Source organism: Salvia hispanica, chromosome 6 (genome assembly GCF_029641045.1).
Source record: "Salvia hispanica isolate PSC_SH4W2 chromosome 6, Shi_PSC_v1, whole genome shotgun sequence".
NCBI lineage: Eukaryota > Viridiplantae > Streptophyta > Magnoliopsida > Lamiales > Lamiaceae > Salvia > Salvia hispanica.
Window position 1 is genome coordinate 29063384 of NC_142697.1, and position 14034 is coordinate 29077417.

A 14034-nucleotide genomic window follows, 5' to 3' on the forward strand; every position below is an offset into this window, starting at 1 on the left:
AACAAATAATATTACACCTGTTAATTTTTTCTTGGACCCATTACTTACCGATTTCAAATTTATAAAAAATTTAAAAATGAAAAGAACAAATAAAAAATATATCGCAGTTCAAGGCTATGCTACCAAATAGTGCACCATACACATTCGATTTATACAGAAACTGATAATTCCATCACAAATAATTTGATAAAAAAACTACAAAGCCAATGGAATGCCTTCCGATCATGTACAGTTAAGAAAATGGAGAATTAAACAAAACTAAGAGCTTGAGAACAATATGAATCATATCAAAACAGAGAAACCATCCCCACGTTACACATACAGATAATTTTATTCTTACATAAGCTAATCTAGTGGCTGTGTATTGACCGAAAAGCTTCTACCCAGAAGGGCAAGAGCGTCGCTTATCTAGTTCTGTGATCGCAGTCAGAAAGTATCAAATGATCAATCATGTCTCAGAGACAATGAAAAAAAAAAGAAGAAAATAACAAGATATCATCATTTAGAATCTAGATATTGAGACAATCCAAGAAAACTGTAACTGTTCAAGCAAGATACTGATCCATGAAGAGTTAAGCCTCCAAATATTTGAGAGGAATAGCAAAATGTTGATTTGGACAGAGCTTAAGGCTAGTACGAGTATTGAATAGATTAGACGGCTAGAAGCGGCACGTTAATACAAGCATAAAACCTTGACCAGTAAAAGAAATCACAACAAAAGACAGAACAGAAGAAAAAACTTTGACGACTGAAGAAATATAATTCGATCCGAGTGCACTTCCTAGAAAAAAGGCTATAATTTAATTCACTACTATAATCGCGAGGACCATAACTGATGTACACTATTATGATTATTACGCTGTTTACTTGCATTAAACCTATCTCCCAAAGCATTTCCCCAGCAAACTCAAACTATGCATGATCCAGCCCCTCAAGTGATAATAAACGAGAAAACAAAATAGTTGCACGTAAAGCTTATTTTTTTTTAATGACGTGGGGGATTTTTTTACCTGGGTACCAAACTCAAAACTGATTTCTAAATCATGGAGTAGAGCATTTGCAGACATAAATTTTGGAACGAGGAGAGAACTACCTTTACCTGATACCCTTACCACACATGCTGGAGAGTTTTTTGTAGAAGCAGCAATGACTCCTCATCTGCAAGAAACCCAGAAGCCATTAAAACAAATCTTATGAAGAAGAAAAGAAAAATAAGAGATTACACAGTCTACACTAGAGAAACAGATAATTCATGAGGAAGCATAAGGAACTATAGAAAATAGAAACATTACATGAAGATGTCCAACTGAGATATTTATAGTCTCACACAATACAGCATCACTAAGAGTCTCCTATAAGATATTATACAGAATCCAATTGCATAAAACTAGAAAGCTCCTCTCTCTCTCTCTCTTCCGTACGAAGGAGCACGACTGAACAAGCTTCTACCTGGTTCCATCACGGCTTACTCATTCTCATACAACTGTCTAAGAGATATTATGAGCTTCATCATCAGTTTTCAATCGCCAATGTAGCAGCTTTCAACCCAGATAGAGCACTGGCACAAACTATTGAAGACCATAAGCTATATAAAGTCGGGACTTCTTGACTACGATATCCTTTGTCATCACAGAATATGACAACATGCTCACAGTAGCTACCAAACAATGCTATTTTAACCAAACCTGTGATCAACTGAGAGATCTAACTGTACCATTCAACTTATCCTATATTGATAATGATGACATGGATGAAAACTAAACTAGTCAATCTTGCGACTATATATTAAGAGCATGCTGAGAGACGATTGTCAATCCATTTGCATAATGGTCAAACTCATTTCCAAATAGAAGATCCTTGGCAGGTAAAACTGATTACTGGCTTATACGTGGGGTAGTGATTCCCGATTCCCTGATCCAGTTCATATTAATACAGATACTATCACAGTCAAACTGCGTAATATTCCTCTAGAACCCAAATAAGATGCTGGAAAAACTCTAGGTCATTCAAATTTCCAAAAAATGCCAGTCCACTCTGTAGTCTGTACACCTCAGAATTACTACCTAACTACAACACCAACCAGCCACAGATGCAGGTAAGGTTGCTTATCACAATGCCTAAAGTGAGAAGCTCAAACAAAAATTTCTTCCCTCACATGTCTCATCTTCTCATTGTCACTATATCCGGAGCCAAAGTGAACATTCTTATGCATAAGAAAGCACTTTCTAAGTGCCATTATCATGGGTAACCTCCTTCCATTTCAAGACTGCTGATGTGCATCACCTCACCCATGTATCTAATTTTGATAATAATGAATGGAGGTAAACTAACCACAAACTTTGCATAGCATGGCTCTCATTGTACATCTGATTTTCTCTCCTCTATCAGATTATATTCAGCATAAGGTACAGTTTTAAGCAAGAAGTGACACTAGACTCAAAGACACAACTTGTCATTGGTCAAGGCAGTTGCAGAACAAGAGCAATAAAGCATAAGAATGATTTTAGGGGGAGGGAGGGTGTACTCACATCTTAAAGCACCTGAACACAAAAATACATATAAATTGCAAACTAATCAGGAGAGGCAATACCCAAAAGGTGGAGGACGTAGTACTCAGCTTTCATCATTCAGCCGCTCATCACCATCAGTTTTTCCATCCTTGCTGAACCATTCTGATGCATAGAGGAGCTTGCTCACTGAGGACTTGAGATAACTACTTTGCTAGATAAATATATCACCAGGGAACCATATAGAGGTTTTCTCATCTGAGAGGATACTATAACCCACATCATGTCAATTAGGCGGGAGAGCACGACAAACTTTTGATTGCTAATCCGAACATAATAGGATATATAGTGACAAAATGCAGATCCAAAGTGAGCCTTAGAAGAATGTATATTGAGTTTGTTTATTTTTAATACTCTAATTCCACCAAGAAATCACATAGAGATGGCTTAGGAAATTTTTGTTTAACACTTCTCAAATTCTAATGAAAAACTTTCTAATCATTCCTAAAAATAAGACTGGTCTACATAACTAAGAAATCAAGTAGAAGTTGCAAACAAGATACTCCTATTGACTAAAAAACATACACTGGCAGAGTTTCCCGTTCCTAGTAAAATCAACAGACACAGCTAAACTTTCCAAGTTTCATTGCAGTGTTGTCACATCCTTAGCAAATCGTCAACATCCGGCAACAAGCTCAGGTGAAAAGATGACAGTCCCTCAGTCAGCAATTAGGAGTCCGAATTGAGTTCGGCGCGGGTTTTAAGAAATATAAAGGAGAGTGGGTGAGAAAAGATAGTGGATTGTAGGTCCCATTTCTATACTATTAGTTTTATAATCAAAGTGAGTGTAATGAGTTAGTGGAATGTGGGACCTACATACAATTTATAGTAAAGTGAACCGAGACTCCTAATCGATGGCAAATTGGGACTCCTAATGGCAGACAGAGGGTGTACAATCTAATAGTCTTCCAGTCTTCCACTGCATCCCACTCATTGATAGTTCACTCAGAAGTCAGAGGGTGTAAAGAATAACTTAGTTCATACTTCATCGGTACATTTCTAGGCATAGGAAATTATACACCAGCTAAGAGATTCCTCCACAGATGATCAAAAGATAGTTGTTCTCTCTGGCAACCTTATCGAAGTAAAAGAAGATAAGTTGCGAGAAATAGCAAACCAATCCTCAAAAACTCAAACAGAAATTTGACCTCAATCAGATCCATTTGAAGCAGAAATTACAATATAAGTTTTAAATGATACTTGCTGAGATAATTCAAGCAGCACCACAATGTTTACTAATTCAATAACTATTCCCTGTCAAAGAGAGATCTATCTGATTCTAATCTGAATCAGCTAATTCATAGAAATAAGACATCACACAATCACAACTAATTAAACCTGTAGAACACAGTCATCAACAACTTCTGCGAGAGCAATTCAAAAACTAATTTCAATTTTTTGACAATGATGACCAAATTCACCATTAAAAGAATAAATATTTCTCCAAACCCATGTAATCCTTCAATACAGCAACTCAAGCTCTAACACCTAAACAGCGCCACATTTATCCAAATCTTAACAACCAACTCCAAGGATGTTTTGAATATGAAACAATCAGAAGTAGAAACCACGGTGGCAGAGTAACAGAAAAAATATAAAGAAGAATGAAGATAGTGAAGATAGCGCCAAACATGCTACTGAGTCCTGATTATAGTCAAAGGAAAAGTCAAGATAGAAGCCCCACTCTTCTATACAGATATTTAAAGATGACAAGTAATATAAGCATTAAACTACAGGGTATGATACGCACAAAGTCACAGTTTTTTGCCCTGTACTCTATAGGGCAGTAACAATGCTTGCAAGGGACGCTCTTACACATTAATCCTCCACATATCATCAACGGCGATTCATCCTTGGTTTTTCATGGCCTCCCCAGGAAGCAGAACTGGAACCATATGAAGGACCCTTGTGTAACAAACATTAAAAAGTTAACGACGTGATAACTTAAAGATATAATTTAAATTATTGAAGTTCCTGTTTAGTTGCATCCACACCTGGCGAATCCCATATGCGTCGTCATAAGGGGCAGGAAAATTGGCATCAGGGTTTTTGTACTTCATTCCATAGGCCCCACCTAAGCAAAGTAGCAATTATATACAACAGAGTTAAAATAATAGATAAGGCCTCAGAGGGACACAATTAGTAACAACTAATAAAACCTAATGCCAGTCAGTATACTTACACGCACACAAACAGATACTTATCTCTAGTAAAATTTATCAACAATTATAAGTTACAGTCAGTAAAACAAGACTAGAGCCACAATCTAAGAGAACCGTAGCATATATGTTTAGCTTCTGTGACCACTAACTTGGTCACTATGCAAGCTAAAAAGATGCGCCCATTTTCTATTATGAACTGCTGAAATGTACCAAGACCAACAGAAAAAGGGAAGAAGGCAAGGAGGAATTCTTCACAAGTCAACACTCCCTACATGGTTACCACTAAGTAAATAAAGGAGATGGAGAATATACTAGAATTAGGACTTTAATGCATTTACTGAAGAACCTTTAGTGAAATGAAAGAAGAAAGTATCAACCTGCATTCCATGCTCTAGCATTTGCAAGCTCAGCACGCAGCTTCTCAACTTCACGAGCCATGCCGACCATGTTCTTCTCCATTGCCTGCCTCTGTTCCACCAGCTCAATATGTGCATTCTTTTCAAAATCGACAGCAGTTCTGTATGTGAGAAGACATAAACTTAATCAGAAGTAGCCCTAGCTTCTACACAGTGCAAGAATTTCAGATAAAAAGTGGTAGCAATGGCAAACCTAGCTCGCACAAGTTCCTGATGCAGTCCGTCAATCTCATTCTTTAAACCAGGAATTTTCTGGTTTTCAGCCCGAAACTTAGCAAGTTCTTGAGAGAGACCCTGAATTTGCCCCGTTAGATCCTGCCTAATGGCATTCAGTCTATGAATCTCATCACGAAGTTTTGCAGCCTCAATTTTTAAAGGCTCAGTAGCCCGAAGGTCAGCATCCAACTTCAGAACCCTTTCGATAAGCTCCCTAGATTGGAGGTCTTGTTCAGCGCGCATATCATTAATGCCTAGATTCATGCGACGGAACTCTTCCCTCGCAGAATTTAAATCTCGCTCCAAAGCAATTCTGTCCTCAACCAGTCTTCGATTTTCATCTAGTAGCCTCCGAAGCTCAAGATGTCGAATTTCAAGTTCTTCCTCTAATAGAGCAGGATGAGGAGGTATAGGCCGGATTAAAGGGCCTCGAGGGATATGCTCCTCTGCTGGATAGCCGCGCCGGTGGCCAAAAACTTCATGAGGAACTCGGTTTCTTCCCGCCATCTAAACTATAACTTTAAAACAAGGAAAATGAAGAAATTATAACTCTGAAACAGTAAGGAAAACTTCACTAATAGAAAGTTTTTCATAGTATGAACTTCTTTAGTTTGATAAAATCTACTAGGTAAACGCACTCAATAGGGAGCCTTTAGAGTGTTTACACTTAGCTCACGTGAAGGAACAACAAACATTTTCTATCCAAATAGAAAATTTCCATTCCTTAATAAGGACCAATTTAATGCACATAAATATGCTCCGTGTGAAATAATGCCTTGATATAAAATGAAAATCCAGGAACTTAATAAGGACCGAAATGGAACACAAATCCGCGAACTTATACAGTAAGATGAACACGTGTACGGCTATACGCCAAACCCTCCTTTAATTCATATACCGCCACTTCTAACTCACAAATCACCTGTATTTAATTCCCACCTTTAATTTATATACCGCCATTTTCAACAACGAATCACATGTATTTAATTTTCCACCTTTAATTTACATACCGCCACTTCCAACTAAGCGAATCACCTGAATCTAATTTCCCGCCTTTAATTTACATACCGGCACTTCCAACTCAACGAATCGCCGTATTTAATTTCCTTAGATGAGTCCAGAAAATTTAACTATAAACACGTGCAAAACAAGTACACATCATCTAAATATCAGATTGAAAAAGTAAGTGTGATCAAATCAATCTACGGTATAATGAACCCCAATGATAAAATTCACACGTTTATCCTTTAAACAAGAGATTGTGGGCATCGAATCACCCTTAACAAATTACTATAACATAAAAAAATACATGAACTAACAACATCAGACAACAATCAAATACCGCCATCCCACCCAATCCACCCACGATCACATGAATTATACAATCTAAAAGCTGTTCCAGTCAAACGAATTCTCCAAACAGTAATCATCGAGCAGCTCATTCAACATAAATAATTATACACACAAAAATAGAGCTAAAACATAAAAGTATTAAACAACAAATTTCAAAACCTATATGAATTTTTGTTTTAATTAAAACAATAAAATCAATGAACTTTCTTACCTTAAAACGGGAGAGGAAACAAAAAACTCAAAAACTCAGCTATAAAAACAAACAGCGGTAGGGTTTGAAGAAAAACTCAATTTGATGGAACAAATTTTTACCAGGAGCTGAGCTGGTTTTGTTGTTCAGCAAAACGACTGCGTTTGAAGGGATTCCACTTTACAGTATTTTAAATTTTTAATAATAATAATTTACTTAATTTGATCGTGAGATTAATTAGTATGGGCCCAATCTATGCCAAGACCCATATCTATTTTTCTGCTGAATTTATGTAATTGGGCTGGAAAATATATCATCAATATAAAAAGAATTTGATATGTGAGATGTCATTTCATTATAATAAATATTTTTTATTTCAAATTTATTCTTTATTTTTATTTTTACTCAGATGAAAAAATAATTTTGAGTTCACCGAGCATTTTGTAAGGAAATGAGACAATTCAGAAAAATTGAAATTTTGTGTTTTAATATTACTCTGTGTTTCCATGTTAATATAGTCATTTTCCTTGTGTGAATTGTGATGATCCAACATGTTTAATAATAGAGTAATTTCTTTTCTTCTAAAAAATTAACACATTCAAAATCTTTTACTTTAATTATCTCTCATCTTTACTCTCTTTTCAATTTTCACTCTCATACTTTATTTTATATTTAACTATCTACTTTATTACTTTCCTCTGTCCCTGATTAAGAGTCACACTTTGACCGGACACGAATTTTAAGAAATGTAAAGAAAAGTTGGTTGAAAAAGTTAGTGGAACGTTGAACCCATTTTTTTATATTGGTTTTATAATAAGAGTGAACTACAAAATTGACCTCTACGTATGACAATTCGAACGCTAGAGGTACTGTGTTTAAAAAAATGCATTGTAAGCCTCTACGTATGAGTATTATATCATTTCAGGCCCTTTTTCACTATTTTGAGTCTTTTATACCCTTTTTCCCCACACTTTTAACCTAAATGTAATTCCAAGGATGTTTTAGTCTTTCTCATTTTTATTACTATGTATACTATGTTTATTTTATATTCAAATATTATTCATTTAATCTATAAATATTGTAAATTTAATTCGATTGATAAATTAAATACTTATCAATAGTTATTATAAGAATGATTTATGTTTTTATTTTAGTTTACATTCTTATGATTACTATTGAAAAGAGGTAAAATAAATCCTAATTTCTCAATTAGGTTAGTATTAAAATTAAATAGAAGATGTTTAATTAAAATATTAAACATAAATCCTAATATTTTGACAATCCATCTTCTATTTAGTTTAACTAAAATAAAAACATAAATCATTCTAGTGATAACTATTGATAAGTATTTTAATTTATCAATCTAATTATATTTACAATATTTATGGATTAAATAAAAATAATATTTTAATATAAAATAAACATAGTACATAGTAGTAAACATGAGAAATACTAAAACATCCTTGGAATCACATTTATGTTAAAAGTGAGGAGAAAAGGGTATAAAAGACTCAAAATAGTGAAAAAGGGTCTAAAATGATATTATACCCATACGTAGAGGCTTACAATGCATTTTTTTAAACATGGGTACCTCTAGCGTTCGACTTGTTATATGTAGAGGCCAATTTTGTAGTTCACTCTTATAATAAAATATGAGTGAATTGAGTTAGTGGAATGTGAGATCTACTTAGTACTATTTATTGTAAAAATGAAGTGTGACTCATAATTTGGGACAGACTAAAATGGAAAAGTGTGACTCTTAATCAGAAACGAAGGGAGTATCGTTTTTACTTTATTCTCTACTTACTTAATACACCAAACATTTGATATTTTTCCCAATTCCCCGTGCTGACAAGAAACACTTCATTATCCTTGATCAGAGGGGGTATACAATATGAATCATCAAACATTTGATAGTATTTTTCCTAATTCCTGTGCCGACAAGAAACACATCATTATCCTGGAACAGAGGGAGTATACAATATGGATCATTTGATAACAAGAAATCATCATCAAACAAAGCATTCACATTCAAATTTCATTGAGAAATGTTTTTTAAGTCTTGACTATGCTAACCACAACAATTTTCTTCTCAAACTGCAGGTATTTCCTGTGAGTTTTTGGTTTAGAAGGAACTGATTAAGCATTCCTTGATGCAGAAATTTGTCAGATTTTGGGGAGGGACTTGGCTCGGATTAACTGTTTTAGAATGGCTTTCTCCTCATCAATGCGCTTTTTCTCTTCCGCGTCTCTGGGCTTCGCTTTCCTCTTCTCTTCTAGCATCCATTTGTATAGCTCACGCTGCTGTTCCTCCGGGATTGGTGGTCGTTGGATGGGCTCTACAGCAGGTGAGGAAGCAGGCTGTTCGGTGATAGTAGTCGCAGTCGCAGTGGCAGAGGTTGAAGACGATGATGTAGAAATTGTAGGATCCTCAGCTTTCTTCTCTTGCGGTCCTACTTTCAACACAGTCCTTGCGAAAGCATAAGCTGCACGACGTTTCTAGGTCAGAACAATCTGGTAGATAGGTAAAATTGCCAAAGCGTCTGAAGGATATGAAACGGGAGATGGAACGATATACATAGGTTACATAGATATGCAAGATGCAATAATATTTAGTTCTTATTTTACTCAACATAGATATCCTGTTATAATTCGAAGACACAACAACTCACACTCAATGTTCTCAAAATGAAATGGAATTGGGAAAGCTGAGCTATTGTTAAGTAGAGATAGACAGGTTCGTATAAGAAGGGAAGTATGTCAAGATGGTCCACAAATTGATGAACCTAAGTGTTACATCTTCTAAAAAGCGACGCGAGTGCAATTGCAACTAGCATTTCCTCACTTTTCACAACTGAAACATATAGCTACACAAGTACAGCAAAAGGTAAGACCTACTCAGCAGTCAAAAGAAAGACTGTTGGAAAAGATAAAGCAGCTAAGCACTATCAGCGTATCACAATTGGCAGACTGAGTTAAATTTTATACTCCTATTACATCAAAAAGAGGACCAAACACTCTAAAGATAGTAAGATAGCAAATTCCTTCTCTATAAATTTGAGAGAAACATCAAAGCCAGTTAGTGCATACACAAGTTGAATTGAAAATTGTTGTCTTTCCATAATATTGGTATCATTTTTATGCAAAATATGCCAAACTAATTGCAGATAATTGTGCTCCTAAAAGAAAGCGATGATAGTTGTTGTAAATTTGGAGGATGAGACAGTCAGTATAAAAACCATGCTTACTACATATACTGCAACTGCAGTTCATGATACTACATGAGAGAGAACATCTCCTATCCTAGGGCTGAGAACCACCGCTAACAACTAGTGCATTGAAGCAAAAAATGGCGATTAACAATTTTAATGTGGCTTCAGTTTCACCATCAAATCTTGTACAGACTATCCTATTATGACAAGAAATTCAGGAATATTTATGCACGGATACAGCTTCAAAGTCATTTCTATCTAGTTCGTTGAGGGAAAAAAATGACAATTAACAACTTCAATACGGACATCAGTTTCACCATCAAATCTTGTACAGACTATCCTACTATGACAAGAAAATCAAGATTATTTCTCCACAAATACGGCGTCAAAATCATTTTTATCTAGTTCTTAAAGTTCAAAGATCACCACAAAAGCAAAAAATCCATAAAAAACTTAAGCAATGCAGTTCATCCCCACTCCTTGCAAATAATGCTGATTTTAATCCACAGTCCACTACATTCCTCATACATTATATGGATCAAATAAGTAAAAAGATGTCATCAATCAAAAACACGCATAAATTCATTCTCTAAATTCATCAATCAAAAAGATGTCATCAATCAAAGCACACAAACCATACACAAATTGAAGTAGTACAGCTACGTTATATGCATCTGATAAAGAAGAAATGAAAGCATTCTCTAAACTAACATCACGTTGCAGACTTAGAATATACCGCAATCTAAAACACGCATAAATTCATTCTCCCGCAAAGAACAATAATCAGAAATCGATCAAATACGAATAGCACAACCATTCAGACGATGATACAAAGCCAAAATAAACAAAAAATCAGCAGAAATTGAGATGATAAATAAATATATCAGAACCTCCAACAGTTAAACTGAGAACCAACGCAATCGTCTTATAGAACTTAAATCGCTGGAAAGTCTCCTTAACCGGCGGCGTCGGCGGTGGTGGCGGAGGAGCGGTGGCTCCCGCTGACGACGAGGATGTCGTTCCAGATGCCTTCAACTGAGCTACACAAGCAAAAGGAATACGATATTACTATTAGTAATCAGAACAAATCGACGCCAGCTGATTAAAATTGCCAACCATCAGGTCACAAATTAAAACGAAAAGAGTAGAGATAGAAGATATCACTGTTAATATTGTGAATACATACATTTTTTAGGTTTGTTGGTGAAGAGCTTTGGGCCTTCTTCGCTCATTGTTGATCTTATTCTTCTTCTCCAAGTTTTTCCCCTTTTGCTTGTTTTCCCTTCTGTCTCAGGTGAAGTCTCTCGCTCTTATTATTCTTTTTCTCAGTCCGTGGGTTTTGGGGTGGCTTTCCACATCGCCACGACGTCGTTTGCTGTCTACAATTCTATTATTATTATTATTATTATTATTATTATTATTATTATTAAAATAATATTGATAATCGGCATTATTATTCAGAGAACTTTAAAAATAAATAAAGTACTAATATCTTCATATAATCATGGGTTTTCATTTATAAATTAGTGAATTATCGGAAAAAAAATTATTAAGTTGAAAGTGAATTTTAATAACTAGACAGGCTCAGTTTTAGATTTAACTTATTGTTTACAAGAATATTTGATTATGAACAGAAAATGGATGTCAATTTTAATGTTCTTCACCAGCACATAAAATGAATTATCCATTTTTTCCACAGTGATAACATTATCACTTATCAGTTTATCACCAATAATTCCATTGACCATTCAATTATGATTTTTATGACTTTAAATATTACTCCCATCTTACTATCATTTCAATATATTGCATAAATTAATGTTTCCTGATATGACACCAACAATGATAAATCAAGGAGATAAGGAAAATGCATTAACTGTAAATTACCCCCCAAAAAATTGAAATACTATCAATTTTAACCACAGTTTTCCACATCTGAACTAAAGCAATACCAACACAACAAAGCTTCATTTCAAAATAGAAATATTGATTCTAAATTCTGATTCTAAACATCACCAATGGGATTTTTAGTGAATAGAAGAACTACTCAATGATCTTCATAAGTAAGAAACTTATCAGAAAGTTGTGGAGGGAAATGTCTTTGACTGTAACTGTTTCAGAGCTTTCTCCTCATCTATGCAATTTCCCTTCAGCCTCTCAAGGGTCTAGGCTTCTTCAATTTCTTATTCACCTCTAGCTTTTACGCTGTGGATGTCGATCTAGAACCAGTAATTTCTTCAGGCACTTTCTCCTCTGATCTAGAACTAGTAAGTCCTTCAGCCACTTTCTCCTCTGAAATTCTCCTATCTCTTAATGTAGTCTTCACAAGAACATAGGCTGCACAAAATTCAGTCCAGTTATCTGGGCAGTATAGTAACTTGCTTCGCATAAAGTAAGTTAGGATATGGTTCTTCATAGCCCAAATATATAAGCAGAGATACAATGCTGACATATACTATCATACATTAGGTGCTCACTGCATCCAAAAAGGCTTTATCCTATGATAATCCAAGGATACATATCAGTAGGTCGGTTCGTATCATTAAAGGTTGTAATGGAGATGCATAATCATAGGCCATGGACGTGTCCCTCCTAACAGTTTGGGGCCAAATAGCGACTCGGATGAGCCATTCACCAGAGAAAACTACAAGTTTTCAAATTTCAAATGCTAACCAAGGGAACAAGAGTACAGAATATAAATTTACAAAATAAATCGACAAATATGCATGAAACATGGGTGAAATATTTAAAACAAAAGTTGTCGATCTATGAACTCAAGGTTTGCATCTCTGAAGAAGATGTGAGGTGATCCTAAGCAGCTACACTCATAATCTTCAGTGATCCAACCGATCACTATAGTCTTAAAACACGCATTGCTGTATATCCTAATCCGCCATCAATTGTTGAATGTAGCTTTCGAAGCAACCTTTATTCATAACATTCACACAGATTAAGGTGACACCACTAGTCCACTACAATACACATTCCACACAGAATTATCTTCCTACATCTCGATGAGGCTTTACATTCTCGAAATCTCAGGAATACCTAATTTCACATGATCATACCTACTGATGCACACAATTAAAACGCCACATATCACAAAGATCAACCCAAAGCGCTTGGGTAAGGCTTAGGTCTCAAATCGACACACACATAAGAAAATTAGATAAATGAATTAGGGGAAAACCTCCGATGGAGAAATTGAGGGCCAGCAAGAGTGGAACGATAACCCTATAGCGGCTGCGGAAGAACCCCTTCGGACGTTGTGGTTGACGAGGCGGAGGTGGAGGGGGATGAGCCACAGATGCCTTCAGCTTCGCTATCACGAATCAGGAAATGAAAATAAGGTCTATCAGAATAAAGCACCAAAATACAATCCCCATCATTAACTCGTACGATTAGAAATCAAAAAAACAGAAGGATTTTCTCCCATGTATACATTTTTTCGGTTTGCCGGCAAAGAGCAGAGGGCCTTCACCACCCATTCTTCTTCTTCACGGAGATCTATGCAGAAATCTAAGGGGGTTTTGGGGGAGGGTTTTGGCCATGCTAACGACGTCGTTCCAAGGAGCCACAAACAAGCATAAAAATCGTGTTTGTATTGTTATATATGTTCGATTCATGTGACTAGTTGCATTAATACTCCTATTTTTATGTTTATTAAATAATGATTTTGATTCTTATTATAAATGCACTCAGGTGTTAGTCATTTAATCTTAAAGTATTGAAAACGAAACGCCTATACTACAGTAGAACAAAGGGAACATATGTCTACTCGGAGTTGCTCATGTCAAAGTCAACCTTATCAAGTCACAATGGATTTAACCTTATTATGTCGTGACCATGGCAACATGATTTTCATAAGTCGCGATCACCTACACAAAGTTCATGCAACCGCAGAAATTAAAAGATTTT

At 35.5% G+C, this 14034-nt stretch overlaps 3 protein-coding genes across 8 annotated transcripts; all 3 read right to left on the reverse strand.

The window, feature by feature from the left end:
* Window positions 1-266: 266 nt before the first annotated feature.
* Window positions 267-7049, reverse strand: LOC125206037 (DNA double-strand break repair protein). 6 transcript variants are annotated; one of them, XR_007173885.1, is made up of 7 exons: window positions 6926-7049; window positions 5339-5879; window positions 5107-5246; window positions 4562-4641; window positions 4383-4472; window positions 2591-2672; window positions 267-1158 (listed from the first exon to the last, which is right to left on the reverse strand). XR_007173885.1 is itself a non-coding variant. In XM_048105312.1 (6 exons), exons 2-5 carry the CDS (start codon window positions 5866-5868, stop codon window positions 4404-4406), a joined length of 819 nt encoding a protein of 272 aa, XP_047961269.1. In that variant the 5' UTR covers window positions 5869-5879; window positions 6926-7049; the 3' UTR covers window positions 267-1158; window positions 4383-4403. The 6 variants fall into 6 exon arrangements, 2 of the variants coding, with proteins under 2 accessions (XP_047961269.1, XP_047961268.1); XR_007173880.1 differs by having other exon boundaries at window positions 4318-4472; XR_007173881.1 differs by lacking the exon at window positions 2591-2672 and having other exon boundaries at window positions 4318-4472.
* Window positions 7050-8913: 1864 nt separating this feature from the next.
* LOC125204732 (uncharacterized) lies at window positions 8914-11877 on the reverse strand. Its single transcript, XM_048103443.2, has 3 exons — window positions 11303-11877; window positions 11007-11156; window positions 8914-9390 (listed from the first exon to the last, which is right to left on the reverse strand). Exons 1-3 carry the CDS (start codon window positions 11346-11348, stop codon window positions 9071-9073), a joined length of 516 nt encoding a protein of 171 aa, XP_047959400.1. The 5' UTR covers window positions 11349-11877; the 3' UTR covers window positions 8914-9070.
* Window positions 11878-12057: 180 nt separating this feature from the next.
* Window positions 12058-13715, reverse strand: LOC125204733 (uncharacterized). Its single transcript, XM_048103444.2, has 3 exons — window positions 13559-13715; window positions 13307-13438; window positions 12058-12453 (listed from the first exon to the last, which is right to left on the reverse strand). Exons 1-3 carry the CDS (start codon window positions 13602-13604, stop codon window positions 12317-12319), a joined length of 315 nt encoding a protein of 104 aa, XP_047959401.1. The 5' UTR covers window positions 13605-13715; the 3' UTR covers window positions 12058-12316.
* Window positions 13716-14034: the final 319 nt, after the last annotated feature.